General features: G+C 46.3%; 1 protein-coding gene across 1 annotated transcript in view; it reads right to left on the bottom strand.

Annotated features, from left to right (window-relative positions):
• The window catches only part of CAPN1 (calpain 1), a 356,218-nt gene that overhangs the window by 22,535 nt on the left and 320,977 nt on the right, over positions 1-12,706 (bottom strand). Inside the window, exons 10-13 of the mRNA XM_086938029.1 lie at positions 10,525-10,685; positions 10,051-10,223; positions 9,539-9,550; positions 8,691-8,902 (exon numbers count right to left, since the gene is read on the bottom strand). Coding sequence (XP_086794155.1) covers positions 8,691-8,902; positions 9,539-9,550; positions 10,051-10,223; positions 10,525-10,685 — 558 coding nt within the window. The remainder of the gene's footprint in view (positions 1-8,690; positions 8,903-9,538; positions 9,551-10,050; positions 10,224-10,524; positions 10,686-12,706) is intronic.

Below are 12,706 nucleotides of genomic sequence, written 5' to 3'. Positions count from 1 at the left end.
GGACCTCTTGGAAGACCCCCGAAGAGCTGACTGCGCAGCATCCGAGGCACCCTCAACGTTGTGCTTTGGGGACTGAGAAGCCCCACCACCGAGCAGACCTTGCACCGAAGATCAGCCCCCCAGCATCTCCACGATCTGCGTGGGGCCCTTTTGCATTGTGCCACTCGACGTGCCATCCCGGCCACTTGCCACGTGGTCTTGGCGACGAAACCTACAAACTACACTGCGGGTCTGGTTGCTCCAGACTTGCCCTCGCTACTGTAAAAGGGAGCACCCGCTCTGACCTTGCTGGTCCGAGTGATAAGCCTTTTTCGATTCCTGCGTGGCTTGCATTAGCCAAGGCCTGGTTGCTCCAATCAAGTTGCCGACACCGCCAATAGCGAGAAGCCTGCGCGGGACAGCTCGTGATCGACTCCTGGACGTCCTCTACCTCTTCGTGTCCACGTGGCTGCAGAGAAAGCTACACCTTATCGCCTGTTTGCACCCGACATCGCCTGGTTCCAATCTGGTTCCACGGTAGTCACTGGCTAGTGACTTTGAACATTGTCCCCTCTGCTTTCAGGTCTTCACAACTTCAGATCCACCCTTGGATCCACCGGAACTCTTCACCTCGAGCCACCTGCAGCATCTTCAGCTCCAAGCACCATCGACCTGCGTGACGAAACCCGACACTACTTCGACCCTATGCACCCGCGTCCTGTGGGTGAGGTAACTCAGCAACGCCGGTGTTCCTACACTGGTACATACCTCTAGTGTCTGTGTCTTAAGTTTCAGCTTTCTAGGTCACTCGGAAGGTTCCTAACTAACTAACTTTAACGCACCATAGACATTGCATTGGTGAGTGCGTGCACTTTAAACACTGCACCCGAGTCCCGCGGGCCTTTCCCGACTTAGTCACTGCTAGTCCCGATCAGCTCCAGCGATTCCCAAGGCCCTAGGCCTGTTTCCTTTTCGATTGGTATCTCTTATACCACTTTCTTAGTATATGGTTTAGGTGGCCCCCTAGGGCTCATCCATATTGTGCAACTTTTGTGTATTTTAAACTGTGTTTTAACGCTTGTGCTTCTGTGCTCATAAAGAGTTCAGGGGATATTTGTAGTTAATAAATATATATTTTCAATATATATCTGTGTGGAGTCCTTTCATTTGGTATTCAAGGGGATTGTGTATGGTCATACAGCTGGCTTCACATGCCTTTCAGAGTTTAGCCTAAGACTGCTTTGTCCACGTTACCACTAGGATAACTGGTCTATAAGGTTGACTTACAACCAATCATCATAAGGGCTGCTTGGCATGATACAGGGTGATCACTAGAACTAGTGAGCATCATATACCAGGCCAACTTCTCACACATATGAACTATATATAGAGAGAAATGGTGTACAGAACAAACAAACGGGTGTACATATGAAAATATTAACTTTTTATATTAGAATTTTATAAAGGGTACTTATATACAATACATGCAATGAAACAAGAAGGTAGTTATTTGACACTTAAACCTTCACTGTGACAATTGCCAACACTTTTTCTCAGAACAGACCAAAAATAAATATCAAGGAAAAAAAAGTGTGTAGGTCGACGTTTCAGTCTCTAGTTTTGCATTAATGAGATCATCTTCAGGACATCTTCTTACGTAGGCTTCATATATCATTGTGCATCGCATGCACACTCCGCTCTAGGGCTGACCTGCAGTTGCTGATCTACAGAAGTGGGAGGACAAGGGACTTTGCTGTGTGCTGTGTCCCCATTTTGCAACAAGGACTTTGCTGTGTCCTAAAAAAAAGAACAAAGTCTTGAAGGGCCAGGAGAGAGCTGGCCTCCTGTTGGGAATGCAGGGATACAAAGGTTCCCAAAAGAAACATCCTGTAAGCAGCTGTGTGCGTGTCTCTGCGCGCAGCCTGGATTGGTGAAGATTGCTTTTTGACTGCCCGTGTGCTCCGTGGAGCTCAGTGTGCGATCAGCACATAGCGGGGCTGAGGGAGGTCTGCCATGCCCCTTTTCCTGGTAATCCAGCTCTCAAGAGTGCATGCCTGTGCACTACCTGAGGCAGTCAGAAGAAGGGCCGGGATCACCTTCAGCGGCCCGGTGCAATTGAGGAGTGCTGCACCCTACACAAAACGCTGTGTCCGTGTGCTAGGACTCAGCATGTGGCCCCCTGTCTTGCCGGCATTTCTTTGAGCCAAACTTCACCGCCATGGCCGGCCCTGGCCCAGAGATCGCTGCTCTCACGCTCACCGCCACATACCGGAGTCCCCGTGATGTAATTTCTGTCTGCTGTGCTGGGATTGGCCCAGTGGGAGAGAGTATTTCTCCGAAGCTGGAGGCTCGCCGCGCTGTGATTGGTGGAGGCGTCCCCTGATCCTGGAGGCTCGACGGAGAGCCGTTCTGGGATTGGAAAAGGCGCACCTGAGCTCAAAGGCTTGACGAGAAAGCTGCGCTTGGTTCCCGGAAGCGCGAGGAGTCTCCGCTCTGTCCCGGCGATCAGCTGCTGCTGAAGCAAGGAAGGAGAAAGACTGCACTCCAGGTAACCGCTCAATTTCAGTCTAAGGAGCACCTTGTTGTTACCGTTGGGGATGGGGGTGCGGGTCTCCGTGAAAGCTCGTGAGGTCTCCCGCCTTCTGAAAGTAATCGCGCAGGAGCTCAGAGCGGGGGCTCCCATCAGCGCGGCCCGTACCGGGGCCCGCTCTAAAGAGCCTATTTATTGCCATCATTTGGGGGGCATATTTTTGCCAATTACTGCGCGTGGAACCGCCGCCAGTCGAGGAAGGCCAGTTATCGAAAATAGAACTGTGCAGATAATAAGGAGAACTGTGCAGATGACAATAGAACTGTGGAGGGGCTGATGAGACCAGTGCTTTGCGTTAGACAACAAAAACCTACCAGTTGGTTGTACCAAAGAAATACAGCAGCTACACCTTTGTAAAAAGAACATTACCAGAGAACCTTTGTAGATGAAATCACGCTTATTATGTATGTGGATTTATGTCGTTTTTGACCTTGCCTAAATTAGATAAAAGATATTTATTTTTTTATAAAGACCTGTGTGGTGTCAATTTGTGGTGCTTCACAGTGTTATTGTGGGTGTTGGTGCAAATACTTTATACATTGCCTTGGGGATAAGCCTGTCTGCTCATGCCAATCTACCAAGGGGGTGAGCAGGGGTTATCATCCGTGTGTGTTTCCCCCTTACCCTGACTAGAGTGGTGGTTTCTGCTTGGATTTGGCGTAAGCCTCTGCCAACCAGAAATCCCATTTCTAACAGGTAGGGATTCATTTGGGTGAAGGGCTGCATGGCAGAGGAGGCACACATCTTGGTATAGCCCAGTTGGCTACTGTCCCTAGTTGCAACACAATAGGTACTTCTTGTGGGAGAAGTATAGGAGAGTGCTAAGTTGGGGTAGGGAGAGGTATTCTCTTTTTCTGCTTAGGTGTAGTCTGACACTTGCGTAGGCTTCATATATCATTGCGCATCGCATGCACACTCCGCTCTAGACCATTCCCACAGATACGACCACGCCAATGGCCTAATGACTGACCCCCGCTCACGAGACTCTGCGGGACAACTCAATAGTCTCTCATGGGATTTAAACGGCCTCCTTCACAAGATAAAAAGAGTAGCAGTTGTGAGGACAGCACACATATATAAGCCGGACATGCTCCTCCTGCAGGAAATGCATTTAATGAGCAACAAGGTCCCCTTTCTGGCACACAAAGGATTTACAAGGGTGTTTCATGCAGGCTTTCACCGCAGCACCAGCAAGTGGCAATAGCACTGCAGAGGGACCTCCCCCAGAGATATCAAAAGAATGGCATGATCAACTGGGACATTATGTGGGGGTGATTTGGGCCCTGCATGGGGCCCGATGTCCTGGATTTGTGTCTGCACACCTCCTCCCTTAACATAAGAGTTCATTGCAGCACTGAGATTGTTCCTACTGCAGCTCCTGACAACCCCATGGGTTCGGGGGCGGGGGGAGACCTCAATGGGGTGCATGACTCAACTGAGCTGCTCTTCCCAGGCGCCCACAGTAGGAATGCAACCAACCACTTTGGCTATGTTTATGCGCAATATGTCTCTTTTAGACGTGTGGCAGGCACATTACCCATTAGAGCGCCAATACACGCTCTTCTCTAATGGGCACAATAATTTTTCTCACCTCGCTTATTTCTTACCTCCCCCCACACACATCCTAGCATGCATCCTAACCCGAGACCTGTTGGATCACTCCCCTATTCAGATGGACCTCGCCTGGGGGCATCTGCGACAGGGTGACAACTGAAGTTGGTGCCTGCAAGCCGGTAACTTCCGCACAGCCTGCTAACCAATGAGAGAAAGATACTGAAAAGAAAACAATGGGTTGGTTGACTCTGGGGAGGCCTTGAAAGCCATCCTCAGAAAGAATATTAACTATAACAAAGGCAAGAGAATGAAGTCCCAACAAAATATCTTGGAGTTGGAATCTCTTATTGCCGAGCTAGAACAGCATTACATTATCAAGGCAGACGACTCAATCCTAGGGGAATCTCTACACACGTACACACAGATGCTTCTATGACAGGAACATATACAGGAGGCCTGGTCAGCTTGACTAACTACGTGCAGTCAGAAATACCAATTGGGTAACAACGCTAGCAAGACTCTTCATTGGCCGTGTACAATCGATGTTAACGAGACTCCCATATCTTACATCGAAAAACGACCTTGATATACACATCAAGGGCAGAGAGGATATAGCAGGTGCTTTTGCCACTAACTACCAATGAGTATACAACCTCAGCCAGGAGGAGAGGAAGCCAGATATGCAGCACTACGTTGCGGACCTCCCAATGCCGAAATTGGAAGCTCTTAGGGCGCAGGTAGGCCCACTCACATTGCGAAGGCCATGTAACTCGAGATATCCAGATTTCAGAAATGGTGGTGATCTCGAACCAGGGCCACATAGGCACACGCTGCGAGAATATCGCGCATCTCTGTTAAACACAGAAGTTGAATTCTGGGCTAAGGTTTTGGCCTATAGACTGTCGTGGTGATTGGTAAACTGGTATGTCCCGATTAGTCGGGGTTTATGTTTCGGAGGGCCACAAGGCACAACATTAGAAGGGTAAACAACACTATTGAGATGAGTGCTGCCATGGCGGGCCATCAAGCCCTACTCATGGTTGACTTTCAGAAAGCGTTTGACTCAGTAGAATGGGAATACCTTGTCACACTGCTAGCACATTGACAGTTGAAGCCTAAATACATTGACTTTATATGACTGTTTTACACTCAACTCCAAGCCAAGGTAAGGATTGGTTCCCTTGTCTCCCCCTGGTTCCCTATAAGGAGAGGCACTTGTGAGAGATTTCCTGTCTCCCCTCTACTCTCTGTCCTAGGAACACAGCCCCTGGCAGCATGGGTAAGAGTTGACACGCATTTCCGCAACAGGATCTCACTATACGCAGATGACGTCCTGGTTTTCCTGGATGATCCTCCCAGTTCGAGGACACGAGTCCTGCAAATTCTAACCATCTTTGGAGAATATTTGGGTCTGCGGATCAACCAAGAAAAAACATCCATTTATCCCATAAACCGATGCCTGATAGAAATGTCTTGGGCCCTGGAATTACGAGTATTACCACATGGTTTCAAATATCTTGAAGTATTTATCACGACAGACAAAGCCTAGGCATACGCGAGCAACCTGAACTTTCAGTTGGGGAAATTGGATGGAGACGTCAAATTCTGGCACTCCCTCCCGCCATCTCTGCTTGGCCGCTCAGCCATCTTCAAGATGGTCTCACTACCGAGACTATTGTACCAACTCCAAAATGTCCCCTTTCTGGTAAGGAATTCCATTTTTGTCAATGCCAATGCTCTGGCAAGAGCGCTCTTGCGGATCGGAGGACCGCCCCGTATGGCTCTCTCTAAATGCTGTAGATCTACCTTGGAGGGGGGCATTGCCACCCTTGGCCTATTGCAATACTGCATGGAGGCGCATCTCCTAATATTTAAAGACTGGCGGTTTGAAGAATTTGAGGATCCGGCGAATGCAGTGGTGGATTGGGTCTTGACAACCTTCCACATATGCTATGTGGCGGCGCTTTGCCATGCACTACACTTACCTCCACTAGGTAGGTACTGACTGTATGGAAGGAAATCACGAAGGCCGCTGATTGGGCTTGTCATTTGACACTGGGAGACTCTGCTGTTGAGGGGAACTAGATTTCCCCAGGTATCGGCGATGCGAGGATTTGCCAGATTGGATGCCATTGGCATTGTGACGTTTGGGAGAGGTTCTTATGAACGGATCCCTTAAGGCTGTCTCTGAACTGCAGGTGGAATACCGAATGTACCTCTCCCAGTTTTTCCTTACCTTCAGCTTTGCCATGCGCTCAACCCATATTTGACCGTAAATGTCAAAATACCAGTCTACTCATGTCTTGAGGCTACAATTCTGCTCACTGACATCGAAATGCATAAGCTGTTGGTACTACCAGATCCTATGTTGGGAGTGAGGGAGGCCTGGACACCGTACTTGGGCCAGCTTGAGGACTGGAGGGAGGCGGTGGCGGCCCCAAGGTAGGCAGTGGTGGCAGTGCAATTTCATCTTTTTCAACTTAAAATACTGCAACGCACATACCTCACTAGGGAGTGGCTCTTTATGATGGGGTTTGTGGGCTCCTGGAGTTGCCTGCATTGCAGTGCTGTTGATGGAGATTTACTGTACACATGCTGAGGCTGTTCAGTCCTCTCACACTTCTATGAGGGGGTGCTGGGAACTTTGGGGGATGTCCTGGGCTGGAGGGTCCCTATGAATCCAAAATTGATTTTAATCCTTATTGCAGATAATGTAGAGGGTAACGGATATCAAGAGGCCCCGCTGTGGTTGGGACTGCTTGTGGCCAAGTCAGACACTGAAAGGGAATGGAAAAGGTCAGGGCCTCCAACCTGGGATGGATGGGAAAAGGCATGGATTTCTGCATGGGCCTGGTGTACCCGGTTATCTGCAACATAAAGTGAGTATTGTGGTGCATGGAAACAGAAATAAGAACTAGCATTTCTAATGGAGAAATAGACTGACAGGAAAACTAAAGGAAACACCGGTGTGAAAACCGAGAGGTACACAAGTCTTCCAGTTCCCAGGAGGATGAGAGAATGCTTGACATGACACCATATCATGGGCACAGTGTCTACGATTCGGAAAGTGTGACGCCTTTGGTAGCATCTGCAATTTTAGAAATTAAGAATGGAATCATTTTTTCTCTGGAATAAGCACCCAAATAAGACTCCTGTTCCTCATAGCTGACTTAATCTGCCACAGTGATAAACATTAATGGAGAGGACCGTCCAGTAGGCACCCTTCATTACCAGCATGAAGTTCAGAGCCTCATAATTTTCGCTACTGCACCACAATGTCCCTAACTTGAATTGCATTCGGGGTGCACAAAACTGTTTGTGACCTTGGTAGGCATCACATGGAACAATTTGGAGTACACGTCCATGAATAAAATTTATTATAAATCTGTACTTTAGAATATACTTATAGTTTATATCAGGGAAAGGATGTAGCCTTCTGGCTAGAGCGGTCGACATCGAAGCTGGGGAACCGGGTTCAAGACTCGGCAACGACGCTCAACAACCTGTGATTCTGGGCAAATCATTGTATCTACTCGTGCCTAACAAAAATGAATGTCTCCTTCTGTATCGAAACTGGATTTATGTAAAGCGCTTTGATGCCTGATGTCTAAAGTCTAGTTCACGCTATATAAAGCTCAAAAAATAAAAATTTAAAAATAGATTAAGTAACATGATATTAGTATGTAGCTTTCTGAAATGTGCTGCTTCATGTTGCTTTGTATTTTGCTATTTTATTCAGGCTAGATTGTTTTTTACAGCTGGTATTCAGCATGTTGCATTTTATAAAGGAAAGTTATTTTTGTACTTGCATGAAGGAGGAAATGGATTTGAGAACTTCTATTCTTTTAATTAGGAATGTACATGTCGATAATGCATTATTGTATCATCTGTCGTTGTAAATTTAAGTGGCCCTCCGTTGGAGTTCTGTACCATAATAAAGAGAATTGAATGGAATTCTAAGTCTGGCAGCACTGAAAAAGGGGTGGTCAGTGGCATGAACCTTTAAGCAACCAACAACAAAAGACAATAACACTTTTTTCAGCCTCAAAGTGATTCTCAAAGTTACTGACGAATCAAGACCTCAACGTCTCCTTGCAAGCAGTCACGTCACACCAAAAACCTATATGCTCTCAACTGAACCCAGCTGCAGACAAAGACAGCTAAGGAGATCATCAGCTCATGGTGCCTTCTGAAGTTACAGCTATTATTAGAAGGAGCCTCATTGTAAAGCTAAAATCATCATAATCTCAAAATCAGCCCTGCCCAAAGCATAATCTAAATCTTTAACACATCAGTGATGTAAATCTGTGGGCACATGATGTACTGCACAAAATCCAGTGCCATGAGGGTCCATAGCCACGTGACCAGCAGAGCTGATAACCATAGGGGAACTCTTTGGAAATAAGACACGCATTGTGTGTGCTGGTGTCACAAGAGAGGAGATAAGCCTACAAGCGGCCAATAAATGCCCCCAAGAGGGAGTTGAGGCTCAGAAGGAGTATGGAGGAGCTACTCGACAGGAGTGTGTCTGGAGAAGTGAGTGCAACAGAGTGCTCATGGGACTTACACTGTGCCATGCTTGTTTTCGGAGAAGACTCTTATGACAAAATCAGCCTCCTTGTTGGGCTCGAAGGTGGATGGCACCACAATGTACTCCCCTGGGGGGAGCTTCAGTCTTGTGCTCACTTCTCGTAGGTTAATGAATTGTTCTGAGCGTGCCCGTGAGCTATTGGTCAAGAAGAATTCCCGCTTCAGGTGAACTGCTGACTGTCCGACATACTGCAGAAGACAAATTCACGATTAGGACCAACATAGTATCAAATTAGTAAGCTTTGTATCAAGCCCAGCTGCGAGGCACCTGTTCATCACAACCACACTGCCCGGTACAGGTACAGATACAGCACAGGCCGCAACAGTGTAAGCTTCAGTTCGAAATAGAACATACACATTATGGGCAGCCAGTATTCAAGTGTCTCTCACTCACACGCAGGTACATCATGAACAGTAGCGGTACAAGTTCCCCTCACACACACATGCAGCCACAGCATGTGCGTCGATTGCAGCGAAAGCTTTATTCAAACAAAATAACTAGAACAAAGGCATCAGTGATGTAAGTGTTTCTTACACAGGATAAATAAAGCACAGCAAGCTTGTGTCACGTATTTTTACAGCACTAACAGACTTCCTCACACTTCGGCATAGCTGCACCCAACAATCTGATGGTGACAGGATGTACCAAAACAGCAGGTCATCTAACTCCTCAGGGATTCTTGAGCTAAAAAGGCTGTCGCTTTCCTAGGACCACCCAAGAAAAGGTGAGGTCGGCCCTCCCAGGTTTCACAATACACCACACCAACATACTTACTAGGAGCATGTGTATGTCTAAATAAAGAATAGTGACAGCTGGCCACGTACCTCCCGTGGGACCTGAAACAGAAAATGCACATTATTTTACAATTCCAGTGGAATACAAGAGATATGCAGGCTGATTGGAACAAAGTCTAGAAATCCCAAATTTTCAATACTAGTAGCTTACAGCAATGTTTAGATCTTGAAAAGATAATATTGAAAATCCCCAATAAATCTGCATTCAAGAAAATAGAATAATTTCTTAACACAATCTGATCTTTACTGCTTGGTGAAAGAAAAGTAAGCTTTTGGGAGTTACAGGGTTTGAAAACAGTTTTGCTAATGTTAGATAAGTAACACCTATGGAAAATTATTTAGGTGAAATGCTCCGTTAAGTTGACGGCAGGGTTGTAAGTCTTCCACCTGCAGACAGGTCGAAGATCTTCGACCACGCAAATGTGTCCATGTTCAAGAGAGGGTTGGCACAATAACACAGTCAATAGGTGCATTTTAACTTGATGAACTTTGGAATATCTTCAGTTCAGGCCGAAGGTTTGTATGCACTGCATGCGGCTCACCTCATACACAGCAAAGCCAATGGTCTCCATGTCGCGTCCAAAGCGCTTCTCCTTGCGCCGGTTCTTCTGCATTAGTGACAATAGAAAACTGCACCCCCGTTCACTGCCCTGGTCATCGTCGTCATCCACCTCATCCAGCTTGATCTTGAACTGTGGATTGACCCAAAAAGTGGCTGTAGTGGGAAAGAGAAGTAAGTTATGTGTCAAAATCACCAACCTTGTTGACCTGAAACCTATGACAAGGGGCTCCAGGTCAAAGGGCTGTACTATTGGTGGGAAAAGGGTCCATGATGGAGTGTGGGAAGTAAGCCTAGAGTGGGACAGCTGTAGCACTCCAGGAACGACTATTCTTCAGAATGTGGACTATTTTCACTGAAAGTAGAAAGACAGACTAAAAGTAGGTGTGCTATACCCGAGTACCGTGACAGCAAGAGAGTCAGTCTTTATAGGCTGGTTTGAATGACAGGTAAGTACCTGGGTAGTTTCGGCAGCCACCGGCAGTGCTGCCACGCCGCCAACCCCCATCATACAGCGTAGTATTCCACTTCCGGTACTTTCTTGCCTTTAGTGCATCTGGGGTGAGGTTGCAGATTTCCAGCCGTGTGAACTCCCGCAGGAAGTCTCGGAACGACATCCTAATGAATAGAAAAGACAGTTCAAATCTCAGAGATCACAGCACATATTAAAACCTTTCTGAACACAATGGGATATCTCAGATTAGCCAGTTTTTCTTCAATCCTGAAAGTAATCTCAATTTACTTGCTAATTTGTCTCTCTGGATTTAATTTTATGATTGAAATCTACTCATGTAATGCTTTTTAAGTATTTGTATGCTCCTTCCTGTACATAATTCAACTGTAAAAACGTCACACTCATTATTTCCTAATATATTCACTAACTACTTGAAAGAGTTTCTTGGGTAATGGCAGCTGTCCAAGATTAGTATTTGCCATAATTTCAAATGCTTTAATCCTCCTCTTCAGACCAAACAATGGAGGGGTGCTCAACTGTGCTTCCCCTTTAGTCCTTGCTCTAAACTTCTGCCAAAAGGGAACCATGACCCCACCCCGCACCCCACCCCAATCCAGTATCAGACTGGCAGGCCGGGTGCTGTAATAAAAGTGAACTCCCTTCATGAAACAGGTTGTATAACAAAAAAAACTGGCCCCAGATGGCAAATCATAGCAACTTGGATCTGAGCAACATTCTGTCTGGTATGTGGTGGACTTTGGGGGTGTGGGATCACACACATTTTTTACTCATGCCATTGTTGTAATACTGGGGAAATGCATCACTGTATTCATGGGCTGTTTTGTCCATAAGGTAAGGTAAGGTCCTAGCACGCCAATTAGCAGTAACACCAAATTACTGACAAAGGTCAAAAAACTGTGCAGGTGTATTAGGGAGCGCTCAAAAAGACAAAACTATATTTTGCCAGAAGGACTTAAAATCTTGCCCCATCCTTAACTATTTTGCTCTTCTCGCTGTCACACAAGCGGGCTACCTTTCCAATCCAATCCAATCCAAAATTTCTTTATTTCGGTCCTTAAGACCATAAAAGATGCATACAAAATACATTTATACCACCACATTTTAAAAGGTACATTACAATTTGAAATACAATAATAGATAAGCTTTAAAAATGTACCAAGGGTAAAAATGGATTGGAAACTCAGTTACATGATATTACAAAAAATAATTTCAGAATATTAAAATGATAGTTATGAATAAATGGGAGAAGCATTCAACTTTTTTACATTTAGGTGGGTAACAGTTTTTTCCTTATCTGCCACATAGCCACAATAAACGTAGCCACAGCATATACAATATGGGGCAAAGTGCATGTTTTTAGGATTCTATATACAGACAAGTAAGACCTAGAGCCCAAATTCCTGCATAGGGGCACCAGCCAGTATTTTCTGGGTCTATTATTAGCAGGGCAGAAGAAAAAAAGATGAATTTCCTCCTCATCATATATGTTGCATCCAGGACAAGATCTATCCCCCCCTTAAGCCAATTACAGGTGAAGGTTTTTATGGGCAAAGTGCCTAACCTCCACTGTCTAAACAGTTTTCTCGCTAGGATGGGGAATATGTCCATAAAATCTTCAAATTCATAGGAATTCTTAAATTCCAAAAAGCGGTCAGTCAGGGTGCCGTTGGTGGTGGCCGACAGAAGAAGAGCCAAACTAGATTCCTTATGGATTTGCACCAGGTTTTTACGGGAAATGGTTCGACACCCCTGCTCTGGGTCCTCCCATAACTCCTGGAGTTTCAACCGATATAGTTCCTTTTTGACAAAGGCCAGCCATGGGATTCTATCACGCTTGTTCAAGCTCATTACATGGGTGAGATCACGCCTGTAATGAGCGAGCTCGCTGGTGGTCCATAGCCTATGCCAGAATCTTAGTGGCTTTGACTCCAGTTCTATGGCGATGGAAGGTAATCCCACATCTAATCTTAGGGGGAGTAAGGGTGTGGGATATCATATTGTTAACAAAGAGGCAGAACAGGGTTGGCGCCAGGACGCAACCCTGCCTCACCCCTCTGCGTACAGGAAACCTAGATGACAACGCTCCATCCCTCCCACACCTAACCTGTGCGTAATTATTGTCATGGAGCCTAATCAAGGCATGCAATATTTGTGTGGGAACACC

Source organism: Lissotriton vulgaris, chromosome 9, assembly GCF_964263255.1.
Source record: "Lissotriton vulgaris chromosome 9, aLisVul1.2, whole genome shotgun sequence".
In the NCBI taxonomy this organism is placed as follows: domain Eukaryota; kingdom Metazoa; phylum Chordata; class Amphibia; order Caudata; family Salamandridae; genus Lissotriton; species Lissotriton vulgaris.
This window is presented reverse-complemented; position numbering and strand designations above follow the sequence as displayed.